At 51.2% G+C, this 19,692-nt stretch overlaps 6 protein-coding genes and 1 non-coding gene across 7 annotated transcripts; 4 read left to right on the plus strand and 3 right to left on the minus strand.

Annotated features, from left to right (window-relative positions):
- Nucleotides 1-2,488: 2,488 nt before the first annotated feature.
- On the minus strand, nucleotides 2,489-4,265 carry PV10_07697 (uncharacterized protein). Its single transcript, XM_016372630.1, has one exon. The coding sequence runs from the start codon at nucleotides 4,144-4,146 to the stop codon at nucleotides 2,587-2,589; it is 1,560 nt and encodes a 519-aa protein (XP_016221962.1). The 5' UTR covers nucleotides 4,147-4,265; the 3' UTR covers nucleotides 2,489-2,586.
- Nucleotides 4,266-8,200: 3,935 nt separating this feature from the next.
- PV10_07698 (uncharacterized protein) lies at nucleotides 8,201-11,756 on the plus strand. The gene has a single exon (XM_016372631.1). The coding sequence runs from the start codon at nucleotides 9,374-9,376 to the stop codon at nucleotides 11,198-11,200; it is 1,827 nt and encodes a 608-aa protein (XP_016221963.1). The 5' UTR covers nucleotides 8,201-9,373; the 3' UTR covers nucleotides 11,201-11,756.
- Nucleotides 11,168-12,636, minus strand: PV10_07699 (uncharacterized protein; the record flags this gene model as incomplete). The annotated part of the gene is made up of 2 exons (XM_016372632.1): nucleotides 11,168-12,323; nucleotides 12,416-12,636. 2 exons carry the CDS (start codon nucleotides 12,634-12,636, stop codon nucleotides 11,810-11,812), a joined length of 735 nt encoding a protein of 244 aa, XP_016221964.1. The 3' UTR covers nucleotides 11,168-11,809.
- Nucleotides 12,637-12,939: 303 nt separating this feature from the next.
- On the plus strand, nucleotides 12,940-14,092 carry PV10_07700 (uncharacterized protein). The gene is made up of 4 exons (XM_016372633.1): nucleotides 12,940-13,270; nucleotides 13,327-13,620; nucleotides 13,675-13,752; nucleotides 13,802-14,092. Exons 1-4 carry the CDS (start codon nucleotides 13,062-13,064, stop codon nucleotides 13,938-13,940), a joined length of 720 nt encoding a protein of 239 aa, XP_016221965.1. The 5' UTR covers nucleotides 12,940-13,061; the 3' UTR covers nucleotides 13,941-14,092.
- Nucleotides 14,093-14,160: 68 nt separating this feature from the next.
- PV10_07701 (uncharacterized protein) lies at nucleotides 14,161-16,646 on the plus strand. Its single transcript, XM_016372634.1, has 7 exons — nucleotides 14,161-14,392; nucleotides 14,475-14,567; nucleotides 14,621-14,693; nucleotides 14,741-14,840; nucleotides 14,894-15,439; nucleotides 15,493-15,832; nucleotides 15,889-16,646. The coding sequence occupies exons 1-7, from the start codon at nucleotides 14,342-14,344 to the stop codon at nucleotides 16,021-16,023; spliced, it is 1,338 nt and encodes a 445-aa protein (XP_016221966.1). The 5' UTR covers nucleotides 14,161-14,341; the 3' UTR covers nucleotides 16,024-16,646.
- Nucleotides 16,647-17,206: 560 nt separating this feature from the next.
- On the minus strand, nucleotides 17,207-17,299 carry PV10_07702. Its single transcript has one exon. It is a non-coding gene; the product is annotated as a tRNA-Ala (tRNA).
- Nucleotides 17,300-18,403: 1,104 nt separating this feature from the next.
- On the plus strand, nucleotides 18,404-19,477 carry PV10_07703 (uncharacterized protein; the record flags this gene model as incomplete). Its single annotated transcript, XM_016372635.1, has 1 exon — nucleotides 18,404-19,477. The coding sequence occupies one exon, from the start codon at nucleotides 18,404-18,406 to the stop codon at nucleotides 19,475-19,477; it is 1,074 nt and encodes a 357-aa protein (XP_016221967.1).
- Between the last annotated feature and the right edge of the window lie 215 nt (nucleotides 19,478-19,692).

A 19,692-nucleotide genomic window follows, 5' to 3' on the forward strand; every position in this document is an offset into this window, starting at 1 on the left:
ATCCCCGGACCTTCGTTGGGTTGTGAGCTTGCGGTGATAGATTCGAGAGCCCCTGGATACGTATAAAGGGAGGCTCCCCAGGGACGACGGTGCACTGGCAACAATCGTGATCAACGTCTACTTCTACACCCCACGCCAGCCCATGGCGGGGTGAACCGGCAGCATGGATGAATATCGACATGAGCGGCTCAAATTAGCGGGTGGGTTCATGCGATTAATTCAAATCCAAGGCACCGCAACCAACACCAAACTCAACAGCAACGACGTAATTTCACTCCGGATCACACAGTACGCCATCTCACGACGACCGGCCTACATTGCAGTGTCGTATACATGGGGCAGTTCCGAGGATGCTGGCCGAGTGGTGCGAGTCAATGGACGGCCATTTGCTGTTCGCCAGAACCTATGGAAATTATTGTGGCATTTGAGACAGCAAGGAGAGAGTCGATTTCTATGGATTGATGCCTTGTGCATCGACCAGAAGAACCTAGACGAGCGCAATTTTCATGTCAACCTCATGGGAAGTATCTATCAAGGCGCTTCGCTTGTCATCGTCTGGCTTGGCCTACCTAGCGATGACCGCAGACAGGCACGGGCTCTCGAGTTCATCCATGAAATGGCTCTTTCAACTACCAGCGGTGCTGGTCAGGGATCAAATAAAACTACAACTAAATCGAACAATACTACCAAAAAGCAAGGAGGCGATGGACGTAACAGCAACACTACTAATCTAACATGGTTTCGAGATCGATATATCAACGATGCAACCGCCAGCCGATGGACCAACCTCCTTGAATTATGTCGAGCCACATACTGGACGCGGACATGGATCATCCAGGAGTTCCTGCAGGCCAGTCAGATCGAGGTATGGTGTGGGATGGCCCGGCTTGAATGGCAGCACTTTGAAAGCGTGATGCGAGCGATTCGCGAGCTGCAAACCATGTCCTCATGTGTGATTCCCGTTCTCGTCCTTCAAGTCATGCAGAGTCTGCCGGTGAGGTTAACGACCCGTCGAATTTTCCACACCACTTGCACATTGGAGGAATTGATTACCGAGTTCCACGACTCAAAGTGCACCGAGCGGAGAGATAAAATTTATGGAATCCTGGGAATTGCTGACGATTGCGTTGCGCCGACGGAACAGAGCCAGCAAGATCATACGTTACCGTCATCATCTTCATCTTCATCATCATCATCACTGGTTCCTGCTCTTCGACCGGATTACTCCAAACATATTGTCCAGGTCTATCTCGAGGTATCCAAGTTCCTCGCCCAGGCCGCCTTAGGACGCGACCGTTCTCCATTATTAGCCATCGCTCTAGCTCAAAGATCACTGGGATTAGTGCAAGGCGACATCACATCCTACATCAACTACATTGCAACAAATCCACCAAACCCCAGCTCGCCGCTGGCTTTGAACGCCAGGCTGTCTCCGTACATGCTCCCGCTAAAACCAGACTACATCAACGTCATCTCCGAGGTTCTACCCAGCTGGACCAGCATCCGCGACCTACGGCAGCGACTCGAGCAAGTAGACTGGAGTCGGTACGTGGGACACGAGGTACGAAGACGCAAACCTCTAGGGAGTCGTCTGTCGTCGTCATCGACATCGACATCGACGTCTGGAGCGGTTGGCGGTGGGTTAACAGCACCAGGGCGAAGTCCTAGGTCGACGACTCCTTTGGATACCGCCGACATGGTAGGTTTGAGTCCTCCGATTAGCCGCGTCCCGACTACCGTGGTACGGGCGGATCTACCGTCGGACATGATCGATAATGTTGTCTGGGTGGCAGAACATGCAACGGAGAGTCTGAAAGCGCTGTATAACATTCCTACCACGACCACTTCTTCGCCAAGTCTCCCCATAATCCCCATTGAATATATTCAACAATGTCGACACGACAAACAAACCCATGTGACCCAGGACCCGCAACCGTTTGGCACACCGAAAGTGATCATCGAATCACGACCTGGCAAAGGCTGTGATCCAGCTCGAATCGGGTTGGCCTGTAGCCAAACCAAAGTCGGGGATCTGATCTGCCAGTTTGAAGGTCTGGCCCACACTCTTATCGTCAGGCGCATCGATGGCGGAGCACTAAAGTTGGTCGGAATGGCTAGGATGGTGACACATGCAGCACTCAAGGAGTCGAGTCTACACCCTCGAGTTCTAGGCTCAGAGGGAGTCGATCGAGCGGCTAGAGAGAAGTGGTCGGGGATCCTGGAGCGGAATTCGAGGGAGGGGTCGGTCGGTCGTGTCGATGGAGGTGTTGAGACTGGTATACCGGTTGTGGAGGTGGCAGAAAAGGAGAAGGACGTGCCGCATGCAGAATATGCTCTTCTCGATGATTATACCCTGGAACTCGACCCATTGAGTTGGTGGGAGATCTTGAGATGAAAGTGCGATGCGATTGTGTTGATACGAGTCCTGGTATGCGCACACATAAATGATAGTAACGATTATAGAGACATGCAAAAACAGAGACAGGGAAACGTTGCAATATGTGCAATGACTTTGGGTGACAAGTGCCTTCATTCAATCATTATTCATCGCTAGACTTCCAAACAAGATACTCTATTCCAGGTTGGTTATTGGATCACATCCATAGTATCATCACCGTCGTCTCTGGTATCTTGAGGCGTGGGAGGTCTATCTAAGACCATGCCATCCTCCCCGGTTGGCCCTAGGCCCGACCGATTCCGACCGGCCAGCAATTCTCTCCTGACCTCTGGGCCAATCTCTTTATGACCTCGAACCAGCAAAAGATCCAAAAGGGCCTCTCTCTGGTCTTCTGTGATTTCATTTCGATACGTCTGTGCGAAGATCAAGAGACTCTGATGCCACAACACGGGTAATTTAGCCTCTTTACTGCCCAGACCAGGCATGTCGTCGCCGTTGTTAGGATCCTTGGAAGCACGGAATCGTAGAAAGTGGAACACGAGAGCATCGACGACCTTGTAGGGCAATGCGTACTTCTTACCCAGCAGAATGCGAATGAAGATATTGGTGGACCCCGCAGCTTCACTATTGATGTTACTAGTCTGTTCTGCACATATCTCGCACAGGCGAAGCAAGGCGGCAGCGGAATGAAGGACAGGGATCTTGATCTTGGCGAGAACACTGGAGATGATGTGTGCTTCGCGAAGGGTACAACTCGATTCCACCAGTGGGAAGAGAAACCCTTTGAAAAAGGCACTGGGTCGATAGAAGGTGGCCTTCAAGGCATTGTAGAGGTGGACGTTTAGTTTCTTGGTCTCTTGAATATCTTCACGTACTCTCTCGAGCAAGACTTCGTTGCAGAAATATTGACCGGTGGCTGCAGGCGCAGAAATGAAGATTTTGGTGGCACGGTAAACAGCATGGGGGGTCCAGCTATCTGGTCGGGTGATGGACAGGAGGTCAGGCCATTGTGGAAGGGTAGGTAAGACCTTGAATGGTTTGGGCAATGGGCCAGACTTGTATCGAGAAAGCAGCTGACCGACTTTGGTGAAGGTCTCAGCGACTCTTGCGGGGATTTCCACGGCATCTGGAGGTGGGACGAAGGCTGGCTCTCGTCCTTGGGAGCGGGCGGCGTCGAGGGCCTCTTTCTCGGCGATCCTTTGGAGGATCAATTCTGTGAGGTTGGTCGGCTGTCCCTCGGCGTTGTCAAGATCAGGTGACGTTGTAGCGTCAAGATCATGAGATCGAGGGCCGGTGGAAAGATTTGCAAGACTGGGAGCAAAATCGGCGAGATCTTCTCCTTGGTTAAGGAATTTCTTGTAGACAGCCAATTCCTCAGGGTCCATGTCTTCGTCAATGACAATCTCTTCCTCTTGGTCGGGGGCCCAGTCATCTTCTTCGGCGTAATGATCTTGATCATCGTCTTGGTGATCTCCAGCAAATCTGGAATCAAAACCGAAAGCGGCGTGCGGGGAGGGAACGGCTTTTGCAGTACGTTGATCGGCGGCTTCTTCGTCTGCGAGGTCTTGGGCAATTGCTAGGATTTTTCTCGAGGACCTAGCATCGATGTAGTTATCTCCGCGGCTGGAAGTGTCGTCAGATCTTGACTTCCTCTTGCCGGTAACTGACTTTGTCCGGAGACGGCCACCGGCGGTGGAAATGTCATGTTCGAGGGGATTGTGGCGTCGAGCCGCTGCTGCAGCGGACATGTTGGCAAGGGTGCTCTTGAAGTGTCGTTATACCAGCGGACAGTTTGCGGGTGAGCGAGTGACAGGGACTAAGTAACTGTCTCAGTGGAAAGGGCGGTGTTGAGTTGTCGCCAAAGAAAATCCACTGCGCTTGGAATGATGTTCCAAAAAAGATTTGGAGACGGAAAATTGAGTGGGACAATCGGAAACTAAGAGCGGCAGGTTTACCGAGAACGTTGTAGTGGATGCGGGGTCACGGGATTTCGGACCAGAATTCCCGTATTAGGATCAAACCAACTTATGATAGAAATCATTCTCACATGCCATTATGGTTCGAGACATTGTCAGATATTGACATGCTCGTCCGGATTCGATTACTGACATGGCAGACTGAGTGACGGCATTCTGAATTTTCGATATCGCAGTCGCAAACAGCCAAGAGAAGTGGCGGTCAGGAAATGGTGATGCGAAAATGGATTTCGTAGTCCGTTGCTGGTGGGAAGACGTTGCCAGATGGTTCATCAATACATCGTTGACGGGCAAGCAACTCAAGAGAGGGTTACGAAAAGATCACGAAGGTGTCGGACGGAGGAACAGGCAACAGCCTGAAGGAGAAGGCACGTCCGAGCCAAAACAGACCGATTCAATAAGATGGAAGGAGCATTGCGACAACCTACACGCAACTGGACGGTGGCCGAAAGGATCACGTACATTGCTTTCCGACATCAGGCAATGAGCAAATCATGGTTGAGTGCTGTCACGGGTGTTCAAGATGGTACTGGTGACACAAAGGTAGGACAGAATCAATGATTAGACATGTTGGAAACCCAACGGGGCGTAAAGAATTGTCAACAGAAAGCTTTGATCAGAGATGGAGGATCCAATGGGGTGAAGATTTCAAGGCACGTAATTGTCATTGGCAGAGTACGACGTCTAAGGTCCCCCTCCGATTTGAACCCCGTCTGGTGGTGGATAACGAGCCAATGCAAAATTCGGGTTCAGCGGGGATTCAATTCTTGAGTCACGATGTAGAATACACGACTTGAATATTAGTCCAGCACGAGGTTCTTCTGGAGTGTCACTTGGCGATGTTGATGCTCGTGTTCAAGGAGAGGACGTGATTTGACGTGCATGGACATGGATTTATGTGGAAAGGGGATGACCAGTCATTGTTCAAAACCGCTCCCTTGGGACACGCCATGCCACGGGAGTCGGCCATGCCCGTGGGATGTTAAGGAGCCACTGTAAGCCTGGAATGCAGATCAAGGTCAAGCAGGTATCCGTCAATGACAGTCTAGTCAGTAGTCTGTCTGGTTTCCACTCAACTCTGGAATCATCATCGATAGAACTGTTACAGGTTGGTTCACCTGGCATCTACAGTACCGTCGATTATTCCTTTCTTAGTGACAGTCAAGTGGACATGCTGCCAGATATCACAACGGGCGGGGCAAAGTAGTCCCGTGTGTCTTGATAGAGTGGTAGAGGCAGGGCGCTTGGGGTGACTGGGGGGAGAGATGGCGTCGATTATCCTCGGATGGGTGGGGTATGAATCATGGTTTTTAGGCGGTACAAGCTCCCACCATCCCAACCTTGATAGTGGGCTGAGGGGCGCCTCGGGCTACAGCGCAGGGAGTCGGGGTCTAGGACCTGCTCGAAGAGAATAGACTGTGCAAAGTTGGGTAATTACCTACCTACCTTTAGAACAACTCATTGGGGTCAACTGCCTGATGAACCTCCACTGCCGACATAGTGTAGAAGTAATGGCACGGTGTAACAGCTACCAATAGATTTGGGGGTTGGGTGAATCAACTTGGTGCAACCATGAGGCCCGATTTTCAGATGGTGAGTTGATAGTGCACTTTGCTTCGCTTACGAGTTGTCATGAATGGATCCTTTTCTCTGGCTGCAGATCGCCCGTACTCGGTAGAGCCCATGAGGCAGTTTCCGATAGGTGGACAGGGCCAAGAACAGGGCATCTTTACCCAACCGATAGACGACAGACTACCGAATAATGACCCTGTTTCTTGCTGGACCACTCAATCTGTTGAAGACCTAGACTGAACATTATTTAGCTTGTGCAATATGCCGGCTATGGTCGGAGGGGGACAAATCCGTGTGTCAAGGTATATGAAGGCGGGGGCGTGGATGGTCATGGGTCATAGATGCTAGAGAGTCTAGAAGGCGAGGCATAGGCACAAAGGCACAGACGCACAGACGCTCCTGTGGCCTAGAGTTCCCTAGGATTCGGATGAGGGGAGGGGGACACCCATGCCCACCATGCCCATTATGGTGGACCGAGGGCCGAATTATTGCAACTGGCAACTCTACCTTATACTGTAAACAGGTAGCAACATGCACCTTTCCACGTGCCTGAACAGTACCTTACCCATGCCTGCCATGCTTGAAGCATGGGCCTGATCGGCACCTACGCATGCTGTATGTACTCGCGGTGAAGCGCGCCAACTAACGCCAGCCAGGCTTCTTCTTGGCTGCGGCCAAGTACAATTTGCGAGTTGTTTCCTTGTCAGTTGAATGAGACGTCGTTGATACTGGCTATGGACTGATCTTCATCGGTATAACTTGCTAATCAGCGAATGAGACGCCTTAGTTAGCCACCGATCAATTTAATACCAAGGTACCTTGGCCCTTTGGAGGCTTCCAGGTAGGATCAAATCTTTGACTGGCAGTGTTTGGGTCAGGCTTAGGTTACCTACCGATGTACTCGTAGGTCGCTACTTAGCGAAGGCGGACGAGGGGTACGTCTTGGCGGGTTCAAGGACCTTGTGTGGGATTTCAGGCTTCAACATCTTTTACAAGTTCCGATTGTTATTGCTGTACCCACCCTCGAAACAAGCCCATGGGTTGAGCCGAAAGGGAAGGGGGTCCTGCCCCTCGGCAACTGTCTACACATATGGACCATGTCGATTGATGAAACAATAGGCGGTTGCACTTTTATGATTGCCTTGCGGACTCTCCGAGCGCCTTTCTTGGGTATCGGCAGGAGCTGCAAGTGCAAGGATGGAATCGATGGAGTTTACGTACATGTCCCAGCGGAGGATCTCGTCCGCCACCGTCATCAGCCAGTGAAGACTCGTTATCTGCACAATCTACAATTCCGAGGGTACTGCATCCTCAGCACTCTAGGACTTAGATGCCCTTGTGAGTTGCGGCCATTCATGGATCTTAACCAATTCCCCCAAGTCTATCTTTGGTCTCTTGCTCTGCGTGTCGCGTCGCGTGCGAGCCAGCTCCGCATCATTTCAGGTCGATGATCAAATCATAAATGCGAGCCTAACCAGCTCCAGCTCCCAGGGATGTTCCCTTGGGCACGGAGTATGCCTATGCGAAGGCACAGTAGGTAGCACCCCTAATTTTGTCCAGATGCCTAATCCCCGTCTATTGTTCGTTGTCCACCGATTCAATCCTAACTTGGTTGGTTGGACCTGGGGGGAATCTTCCAGCCAGTTTGACTAGCACTCAAGGTGTCTTGCATCTACTGTAGGTGGTGTATGGAGGCATAAGTAAGGGAGTTTTGGTGGGCTATGGCCTCTACGGCTCTAACCAAAGAGGGATTTGGGGACAATAGTAAAAACTCGTAGGTACTAGTATGGGCGCTGTTGATATTTTTCCAAGCTTGATCCCTGTCCCCCGGGTGCCGGCTCTAGTTAACACTCTCGATATTCTCTGATACTCGAGGTTGCAGAATCAATCCTCAGTCAGTCATTTTAAGCACTCATTTGGGTCGTGGCGAGATTTGGTCAACTCTGGCATCATTCTGCGCGCAGTAAAATGTTTTGATCGAGCCTCTAATACAATCTACTCCCCCATGGATCATAAATCATGGCTCCTCATGGCCTCTCATGGCTTTACTGCCACTCGCCAATCTGAAATAATTACCCCCCAGGATCCCCTCTTGGCCTTTGAGTCTTGACCCCCTCCTTCCAAGCCATCTGGCCATCTTTCCGCCCTTCGGTGTTGGTCCCTTGTGAACACTGAGAATATCCAATATCCACCTGGATCCCCCTCCTAGTCCAGGAATTCCGGTCCTGGCCACCCACCACACCACGTCAATTATCTCCTCTTTATCACGTTCCTCATTGCTCCATCATGTACACATAAACCCTCCGCACGACTTCCGCACGACGATTAGTCCTCTGTGCTCTCTTCTCCCATCCCTCTTGTCCGATCGATGGGGATTCTCTTGCAATTTTAAACCTTCGTATTTTGCCTACCCACGGACCAACCCAAACCCCCATTTATTCTTCTGGAGGAACAGAGCTTCCACCACACACCAAACCACACCTTCTCCTTTCTGTTCTGGAACAACCCGGGCCCGCGTGTGCTATCGCTTGTCATTCGTTAACGACGCTCCTCTCTCCCCAGAGCCGCAAACTCTCGTCCACCTGCCACCTGCCTTTAGTCCTTAGTACTCGGGTGCAACTTGCACCTGTTTGGCTTTGACTTTGGCGCGCCTCTCGCCCAGGTCTTTCAAGTCCTGCGCCGGCCCTCATTCGTTGTCACTACTTACTCATCTGTGGCACTGGTTCTGGCACTGGCACTGGCACTGGCACTGACATTGTCCCTCGGGCTTCCGTCCTGCCATTTATCCATCGCCCCCAGGTTTTTGAACTCATCTCGAACTGTTCGCCGTCTCTTCTTCTCTTAGGGTCTGTTCCTCCTACCATATCTCCCTCCACTACACCACACCACTCCTCCTGCGCGACCTGAGATTTCCATTTCAGCCTCCTCCACAATACGCACACCTCGCACACCTCACACACCTTGCCCACCACCTTTCCATCCCTTCTTGCGCACTCCTCGACACCTGACACCGAGACACCACGACATTCCCTCCCGACACCATACTCGAAAGCTAGTCTTTCCTTTCCGACCTCCAAACCACCTTTACCTCTTTTTCTCGCATACCACCACCCTCCTCCACTCGAGTCCTACCTTGCACCCGAGTCCTTCGTTGCTCAGCCGCCGGCCGCCATTACTCTACCTCGTTCGCTCCCCTCGTCTCATCCTCATCCGGTCCCCTCCACATTTACGACAGTCCTGGCAGATTGCTGATACAATACCAATGTGTGGGGCGACCCATCTTCTGCGCCGAGAGTATCGAGCCTTTACATGACCCAACCGACAACCTCATCGCGATTCACAAACTCCGTAGGTAGTGGGCGATTCCTTTCACTTCCTGCGACATCTGGATATAAACCCTGCAGACTAAATACCTCCCCAATCCGCCATGAGTACCATGTTCCAGTCGACATTGAGAAATCCCTTTGGCTCATCCTCCCCAATTGACCCCTCCCAGCGCTCGCGCTCCATGGCCGTTCTTCCTCAGAACGGACACCCCAGCCTTAGCAACAGTAGTAACAGCAACGCCAGCAGCAACGGCAATACCAATACCAGCAATAACATGGACACATCGCCTATCTCGTCGCATGACGACTCTTCAATGCAAGCCACATCCCCAGCGAACCAAAACATGGGCCCTCCTGGCAGCGGCCACGGGGGCACAAGCCCTGACATGGAACCAGGCAATACCATGTCCAATGGAGGAAAAGATCCAAACGCACCGTCAGCCTCCAACGCTGCAACCGCCGGTGCCGTTGGAGCCTCTCAAGGGCCCAAAGTCGTTCAGACAGCCTTTATCCACAAACTCTACAGCATGCTCGAAGATCGATCCATAAAACACCTCATTGCTTGGTCCAACACCAACGAGAGCTTTGTCATGTCGCCTTCCAGCGAATTCTCAAAAGTTCTCGCCCAGTACTTTAAACACACCAACATCTCCTCATTTGTGCGTCAGCTCAACATGTACGGCTTCCATAAAGTCAGCGATGTCTTCCACACCGGCAATCCGGAATCAGCCTTGTGGGAATTCAAGCACGGCAATGGTAGCTTTAAAAAGGGCGATCTCATGGGTTTACGGGACATTAAGCGTCGTGCCTCTAGACATACCTTGATTCATCGCGACTCCTTCTCTGGCGCCAAACCGGGCCCCTCCCAGCCCGGCACTCCGGCCGACATCCTACCCCAGGATTCTGACCAGCGCATGAGCGGCCTCGAACAGGCCTTCTACGATATTCACGCCCGCGTCCAGCGTGTGGAAGATGTCAATGCCATGTTGAGCACACGCTGCCAGTCTCAGTCGGAAATGCTGGGTCGATGTCATCTCCATATTCAGCACCTTGCCGGTCTTGTTCAGACCCTATCTTCGGCTGAAAGTTCCGTCTACGCAGAAGCGTCTCAGATGCAAAAGGATGTCGCTCGACAATTGGAACAGCTACGTGGACTCGATACTCCCACTGACCCACTCTCCACAAACGGCCGGCCACCATATTACCCTCCCGCCGGTTCCGCCCTCGAGCCGCCACTTTCACCGCGGGGTTATAACTATGCCGATAGCCGGAGATCTTCTGTCCAGATCGAGCCCCAACATGTTGGCCTCAGGCCTCCGGTGCCTGTAATTCCACCCCAGTTCTCCTCTCCTCGTCGTTATGGCTCTATCAGTTTGCCTCAAGCCTCACCCGGGTTCAGCCGCCCAGCGCTGCCACCCCAACCGCCCACGAGTGTGCATCCTCTGGCCTCGGTCACCACCCCGCCGCCTCTCAGTTTGGCTCGAAGACACACATCGGCCGATATACGAGAGCACGGATGGGCTCCCAATCAAAACCCCAACGGCGGTTCGCCCTACGCGTCGGGACACTCGTCGGTACAGTGGCAACCGTCGTCACCTCAGCATCCGCCCCACTCGGGCGACCAACAGATTCGAGACCAGCTAGCCCAGTATGAGATCAATGGACCTCGTCGGCAGACGGTGGCGGCTCGCCATCCCTCCCCACCACCACCCTCGGACCTTCCCCCTGCAGGGCTCGGCGTCGAGAATGTTTCCTTTGCTAATGGAAGTCGATTTCCCCGCAGCACTTTTGAGCTCCACTCCGCTCCTAACACCCGCCGTGGCAGCATGGCCACCTTACATTCCTTATTAAACCCAGCAGAAACGGCCGAGCAGGACAATGAAGATGATGGTCCCCTCGAAGACCGAAAACGGAAACGACTTCAATGACACGATCTCCTTTTTAAGAAAATATTGGTCCTGGAGTCCCCCATATCTCTTGGTCGACACGGGTGGACCGATTTGTTGTAGACATGAATTTTGACCTTTCAAACAGGGACCGGATTTTGCAAGGGTGCGGCATGTCGGTTTGTTTGGTTTACAGTCCCCAATGCACATATGGGTGCATCCACCGACTGGGAAAGAGAGAGCAAGCTGGAGCTGTGAGCTCGCAGACGACTTGAAACGGCTCCATTTGGCTCGGTGAAGGATAATAATGTGCAGGATTGGGCTGACGGCGCTGGATGTCTTCTCTGATACCCTTGGGAATTGGAGCAGGGAATGAATTATCAGGACATGGATTGTACGTGGGAGCGATGAATTCATCACGGATGCTCCAATGGTGTCCAGGATCAAACAAGATCAGATAGAGCGTGCGGTTGACAGGTTTTCCCCGGACCGTGTTTCGCCCACAGATATCCTCTGGTCTATCGTGTGTGGATGCTAATATAAGAATCCAAGGCCTCGTAATATCAATTCCTCTTTGAGAGTTTGTTACTTTCCCGTCAGAGTAGAATTCTGTATTCTCCGTTTGACAAGGCGAGAAAGTATGTGTAGGCTTCAACTTGATTTACTAGCCTTTTTGTTCTTTTTCGCAGCTCGCTGTGCAAGGATCTCGTCGAGATAGCTTGCCTTGGCCCTCTTTCTGGACACCGGCGTAGTAGATGGTGAAGCTGGCAAGTTGACACCAGAGGTCGAGGGTCCTCCACCCAACTCGTCTGATTGGTTAGAGTGGGATTGATTGGCAATTGTATCGCTTGAGGATTCGGCATGCTGATTGACGACCTTGTTGGGTGCCTCCTGCCTTTGATGTGGCCTCGGCTTTGACTTTGCAACGTGAGAGCGCGATTCGCTTTCGTCGTCATCATCAATTTGACCACCTTTGCCCCGGTGGTTCCATTTTGGCTGTCTGGAATTTGGATTGTGGCCTTGTCGTTGCTGTTGAGATCGGAAACTCTTGCCAAGCATCTGAGTTCGAAGAAATGATGTTGCGGCGTCATGGCCAGTCGAGCCAGTGCCAGCAGTAGAGCCATTGGCGACGGATGACGGAGACACCACAAAGCCTACACCGCCACTAAATAGCAGGAACGAAATGACATGTTAGCAAGATTCCTCAAAGACTCGACTTTCGACTGGTGGAAGCTTGTAGGTCAGTAGTCTACTCACTTGTCTGAATATCCCTCTTGAGTGAACTTCTCTAGACCATTGAGAGCTTCATCTTCTTGTGGCTCTGCTTCTTGGTCGGTTCCTTGGTGGTCGCTCGTTGTTGAGCCTGCGCTAAGCCATGATCTTGCTAATCGCGACGCATCGGCATATGCCAGTAAAGCCTCATTCGTCGCAAGGTCGCTTGGGCTGACCTTGGGTGCCTTTGGGGCGGTGGGGCCCATTATCACGTGGGGGATCAGGCTTCGGCCATCCCTTCTGTGTATTCCTTGTTAAAGAGAGGAAGACTGAGCTGAAGGACAAATTGGTGAATGTCAAAAGTGCTAGTGTTGGTGTTTGGATTGTGTTGGGTTTTTTTGTTTGGTAGAGTGAGGGGAAGGAGCGAACGGCGATGCGGAGTTGAAGGCAGGCACGAATCGACCGATTGGTGCTCTTGCAGCCCCAATGACTCGTGGCTTATCCAAGGAGGCCAACCACTACCCACTCGATTCGCATCAAAGGAGATGGCTTTCAACACAACAGTCAGACGGGAGAGAAAGTCTCGCCACAATTATCGTTTTTATATCGTCCTCGACCATGCTGGCTGATTCAAGGACATCAAAATTACATTCATGACGTGATTTGACTGACCAAGTGAACCATCTACGATATGGGAGACGCCAATGTCCATTTACCAGCATTTCTGCCCAAGACGATTGAGTTTGCACCAGGAGTAAGCTACGAACTTTTACAGCCCATCACTACTTTTCGTCATTGTCACGATGGGAGCCCCGCGGAGGGTCGGATTGTCCTCACATGCAAGCGGGTCCAGGATGATGAGGTGAATTCGCTGGAATATATCATCAAGATCAAAGCCAGGTCAAGGCGAACACTGCTTCCCACTTGATGGGCGACATGATTGACGTGAAGACCAGGGTGCCGGAGCGAAATTCAAACCCGGAGGCCACTACGGAGGCAACGTCCAGTAACACCACACGAGCTGAACTGAAGGCTTTGTCGGTTTTTCGAAACATCAATAACCCATATGCACCTCACCTAGTTGATTACAAAGAAGCGGTGCAAGGTCCCCATGGCCCACTTCCAGGTGGATATCTAACGTTCACGGTAATGACCAAAATGCCTGGGGATTCGCTCCACAACCTGTACTTCTGGGGCATGCCGGACGACGAGCGCAAAGATATCACAGGAAAGTTTTTGATTGCTTTGAGGTGCGTACCTAAATACCGTCAGTCCCGGAACATGACGCCTGACAGTCGGTAAAGATCGATTTACTCCTTGGGCATAGAACCAGTAGACTGTGCCCTACGCAATGTCCTCTGGGAACGTGAAACAAAGACGTGGTGAGTCAGTTTCCTCGTTTCGAATGGAACAACTCCATTGATTATTTAGCACCGTGATCGACTTTGAGTTATGGAGACCCATAGAAGGCCCGATTCAGGATGAAATCAAAGAAGTCCAGCGATGGGGATTGGCAAGAACACCAGCGCATAAGAATCACTGGGAGGCATGGAATGCGCAATGGCGATAGACCAGAAATGCCAGGGGAATTGATCTGAAAGACGTTGATACGTTCCAAATACTCCTCCGTACTTTGAAACCCGCTAAGGATATTGGGCTACTTACTCCTCCGTAAGGGATCCCGTACGTATGCCAAGAAATGAGGAGATGAGCCAATCATAGAGCATTCACATAAGTCAAGGCAGGAGCCGCGGATGTTCATTGCTCACCAAGACCAGCTCCACCGGCTGCGCTTGCTTTGTCGAGCTCGCGAAACGGAGAAGAAACGGAGAAGCTGCGGCTGCCCTGGGATTTGTTTAATCCTCAAGATATCCGGATTCCTATTCTATTCCACAACTGTTCCTTCTCTCCCATCGCTCTCTTCTCATTCTTTCACTCGTCCGCGGACATTTCTCCTGGCTCGTGGGCATCATGTATAGATTGGGAAGTCGCAGCTTGGGTCCGGCACTCAAAGCCGCAAGGGTAAGTTTGTCGCGACGGAACCCCAACCACGACCGACCACACAGGTAAACATGAATACTGATCAGATTCTACATACAAACAGGCTCCAGTGACACGGAATTCTTTTCTTCAGACACAGCAGCAGCGGAGGAATCTGAGTATTCATGAATATCTGTCTGCAAACCTGCTAAAGACCGTACGCATTCTACGATCCTATCCGATTCCCTCAATGATCTGATCATCTCGCAGTATGGCATTGGAGTTCCCAACGGAGAGGTGGCCAAGACACCTGAGGAGGCAGAGGCCATTGCAAAGAAAATCGGTATGCACATTACAAGATGACGGTTGAACATTCATTGACAATCACAGGTGGAGATGATATGGTCATCAAAGCCCAAGTCCTTGCTGGTGGTCGAGGAAAGGGTACCTTTGACAATGGCCTGAAAGGTGGTGTCCGTGTCATCTATTCGTGCGTCGGCTTGTTCTCCCTGATGCCTAAGCCTTGCCGCTGACTCTCAATAGGCCAACGGAAGCAAAGATGTTTGCCAGTCAAATGATCGGTCACAATCTCGTCACCAAACAGACCGGAGCCCGGGGCCGCATCTGCAACTCGGTATACATCTGTGAGCGCAAGTTCGCTCGTCGCGAATTCTACCTAGCCATCCTCATGGACCGATCCACACAAGCCCCCGTCATTGTTGCTTCCGCCCAAGGTGGCATGGATATTGAAACCGTGGCCAAAGAGAGCCCCGATGCCATCATCACCACCAACATTGATATCAACCAGGGTGTCACTGATGACATTGCCAGAAAGATTGCCACAGAAATTGGCTTCAGCGAGCAGTGCATCGAGGACGCCAAGAATGCCATCCAGAACTTATACAAGGTCTTTTTAGAAAAGGACGCTACCCAGATCGAAATCAACCCCCTCAGCGAGACCAGCGATCACCAAGTCTTGGCCATGGATGCCAAGTTGGGCTTCGACGACAACGCCGAATTCAGACAAAAGGAAGTCTTCAGCTGGCGAGACACTTCGCAGGAAGATGCTGATGAAGTCAAGGCCGCCGAGTAAGACCACAATTACCCTTGTTTGCTTCTTTCCAATTCTCACATCTACTTAGATATGGCCTCAACTTCATCAAGCTCGACGGTGACATTGGCTGTCTCGTAAACGGTGCCGGTCTGGCCATGGCTACCATGGACATCATCAAGTTGAACGGTGGTGCCCCAGCAAACTTCCTCGATGTCGGTGGTGGAGCTACTCCCGAAGCCATCAAGAGTGCCTTTGAGTTGATCACTAGCGACCCGAAGGTCACTGCCGTCTTTGTCAACATCTTCGGTGGCATTGTCCGATGCGACGCCATCGCTCAAGGTCTGATCAACGTCGTTCAACAAATGAACATCCGGTTACCCATTGTCTGCCGATTGCAAGGCACAAACATGGAAAAGGCTGCTGAGTTGGTAAGTCCATATCTGAGAGCTCACCTACATTTTTCAATCTCCTAACATATGAGCAGGTGAACAACTCTGGTTTGAAGATCTTCTCCATCACAGACTTGCAGGAGGCAGCCGAAAAGGCCGTCGACTTCTCAAAGATTGTCAAGATGGCACGGGATATCGATGTCGGTGTTGAGTTCTCACTTGGTATTTAAGCCTCCCTTGTCCGAGTTAGTTCGGTGGGTTGATGGCCGGTGGTGTGGGCTTCCTTTCACGAACGTGGTTGATCAATAGCAGATTCTCGGGCTTTAGGCAACAAGTGAATTAGCCCTATCCTGGTTCGACCAGGCTCGTCCTTAATACAAGCCACGTCGCCAAACTTTGTACACCAAATCTCGCTGTTCACAGCCATCTTTGTCCAATGAGAAGAAAAACGACGCCCAAGGGTTGTAGGCCAATCACCCGAGTCATTTGTCCACCTATATTGAAACGAGCATAATCTACTGGGTGGATGGTTGTGTTGTTGCATACGCGTTCATCCTACTGCTATGGGGGGTGGCCCTTTGTGTTTGGATACGGTACACAACGATCATCGACGACTATTCGGATGGGTAGTGTCTGGAAAATGTCATGGACTGGAGGTATTCGTCCTGATTCGTAGCCATCAAAGCCCACGTTCACCTTTGTTGTGTGTTATAGTACGGTTGGAAAAGTAAAGACATATAATTGTCAATTAAGCACAGACCCTTTGAAAGCTCCCATCTCATGGGTCGAGCAGGGTGAGCCGCCAGATACACTTGCTGCCGCGACCACGACGGCAGATTGATGTTCAATTGACTAGAAATCTGTGCCGGTACCCGAGAAAGCTGGTCTATAAGACGGGGGATATCAGTAAAGCAGAAAACATTGAATGCAGGTGGTTGGAACGCCGTGGAAGAGAATAAGTGATTCCAGAGCAATGATGTATCGTTTCATGTTGGTGACATACAGTATGTGGATGCATTTCTAGAGGCTTTCTCAACTGTCCAGGACCATTGACAGGGCTCGTACCCCATGCTCTGACAATGCTGACAATTCGCCATAGCTTGCTTCAAACACCGGAACTTCACGGAGGCAACTACTCGTAAGCCATTCTTTTACAACATAATGGTACGTTAGATATTTGTTTACTCTACACAGCGTCGAGAATTTGGGGTTCCGGTTAGCTAGGAGTCCCTAGCCTGTTCCACAACGACCAGCAAAAAAAATCCACCAGCTCCCCCCAACTCATCATGAATGCAAAAAACATCGGGGAGACTTCCTCAAGTTTGCATTTCGACGCTCGGTTACCCTTGCTTATTGTTCTCTACCAGAGAAATCGACCAAAAATAAAATAAATCGATGGCTCGATTGACTAGTTGGACCAGCGGGGATTTGAACCCCGGACCTTTCACAAACTCGCAGGTTAATAAATAATGCGAAGCGAACGCCATACCCCTAGACCACAGGCCCGTGCATGATTTTGAGGGCCAAAATGGTGTTTACAAAATATGTTCATATACTTTTGCCACGTGATGGGCCCTTCCGAGCCCCCTCTTTTGGAGGGGAAAGAGGGGTCCCGGGGGTGCAATGAGTACGTGATCTCGAGATGTGGGCCAGTGGCTCCTGGGTAAGGTAGTCTATAGGTTTGCCACTCAATGAGGCACTCATGGATCGTACGCGCATTCAAAAGGGCCAATGGCGGATACCAAGATCGCACTCCCCGCGTCAGCCATGCAGGACTAAATGCTGGCCTCGGACACGGCAAAGCGGCATGCCTTGTCATGTTGAGGGAATTCACCTAAGAATAATTTCGGTGCCCAGCTGTGAAGTAAGCCAATGCAAGCCTAACGGTTGGTCCTGGCGTTGTGAGGATGCGTGGATGATGGGAATTGTGGGGCATAGTCAAGCTCGGCTCATGAGATATGACGAGGTTTGTTTTTGAAGGATAAATGTGGGAAAATCTGCCAAATTACAGCTACAGGAAACGTGCAACCTTTGGTGAATTGGGCAACTAGACACGTTTGTTGTTTTTTTGAGTCGAATTATGCCCACCACGTCGCAGGCTTGATCATTAATGTCATGGTGAAGTCGAAGAAAGAGAATGCACGATCATCAACCTTTTGGGCCCCCGGATCCCCGTACGTCCTCGTCCATCCATGAAAAGCCGCCTTCACTAGACGGTTCATCACGGTCGCAGAGGCCTACAAGGACATGGGATTCAAGCGGAGGTGAAAATGCAGACCGAGACCTATCACCGAAGCAGAGAGATCGATCCGTCGATGAGAGCAATGGACGCCACCAGTCGACACCCTTGAACCAAAGTCCAGACTCCGATGAACCCAAGAACCTGACCTGGGGCCAACGGGTTCAACACGTAACATGGGCATGGTTCACATTGACTATGGCCACTGGAGGTCTTGCAAATGCCATAGGATCAGGTAAAGTGGCATCGGCACAACAAAGAAAACGGTTGCTGACTATTTATCACCAGTCCCATACCCGTTCAACGGACAGCACGCCATTGGAACAACCTTCTTCCTTCTCACCCTGGTGTGCTATATCATCATCTGGGCAATGATGCTTACCCGATTTATCATGTATCCGCACATGTTCTTCGCAAGCCTGATTCATCCCACTGAATCGCTCTTTGTGCCAGCTTTTGCTGTATCGTGGGGTACACTGTTGATTGACATGACGGAATTTGGAAGCGGTCGTGCCGGTGAATGGCTTAACCAGACATTGCTGGTTCTTTACTGGATCAACGTGGCTTTTTCCTTCTGCCTGAGTCTAACCGTTTATCTGACTCTCTGGTCATCTCAATCGTTCACCCTCGATCGCATGACTCCAATTTGGATCTTCCCAGCCTATCCCCTCCTCATCATTGGAACTCACGCTGGGGCACTGTCTGGAAAGTTGTCTGATCCTCGCCAAGCCATCCAGGTCATTGTTGGTGGGTGCACACTCCAAGGAATTGGTTTCCTCGTCTCTCTAAGCATCTATTCGGCCTATGTATATCGACTCTTCTCGCATAAGATTCCTGTCGAGTCCCTTCGACCTGGCATGTTTGTCTCTGTCGGCCCTTCGGCGTTCACGGTCAGTGGAATGCTCAACTGTGTCATGAATCTACCCGGCATCATTGCAAAAACTCCTGGATCGACCTTTATCGGGGTGCCCGGCGAGCTTGCGGCTCAGATCTTACGAGTTTCCGTCAGCTGGTTCTCACTTTGGGTATGGGGGCTGGCCTGGTGGTTTTTCTTTGTTAGCTTGGCATCCAACATCGTCTGTCTCAGGGAGAAGCACCGTGTGCCATTCTCCATGCCATGGTTTAGTTTCGTCTTTCCTCAGACAGCTCTTACCGCCGCAACATTTGCCATCGCAAATTCATTCGAGATTGAGGCTCTCAAAATTATCGGCTGCGTCCTAACATGCCTGTTGGTTGTGGTGTGGTTGCTGGTCGTTGGAAGCATGGTCAAAGCTATTATTGATAAGCAGATCCTCTGGCCGGAGAAGGGCGAAGATCGAACGGAGGGCAATTTCAAACCTGACAAAGTCATGCCACCTTTGGTCAGAATCTCGACTGGCGGGCTTACTTTCCGAGGGGTGAGGAAAAACTTCGACGAGGACGATACAGAGAATCGAGGTAATTAAGCAGCCGACTGGAGCAACCTTCATGGAAGAGCTTATTGGTGCTAAAATCCGAAATCTTTGTCAAGCTATACCTCCAAGCAGAGAGATTTGTGATGGACGAGCATGCCACTCGGCGTTGCTGGTAGGAAGAGAGAATAATGCTCAAGCAACCAATCGTTATAATTCCACAACAGTGAGTATGGACAGGAACTCTCTAATGTACTGCTTACGCTAGA

The sequence above is a fragment of the Exophiala mesophila genome, assembly GCF_000836275.1.
Source record: "Exophiala mesophila strain CBS 40295 unplaced genomic scaffold supercont1.5, whole genome shotgun sequence".
Lineage (NCBI taxonomy): Eukaryota > Fungi > Ascomycota > Eurotiomycetes > Chaetothyriales > Herpotrichiellaceae > Exophiala > Exophiala mesophila.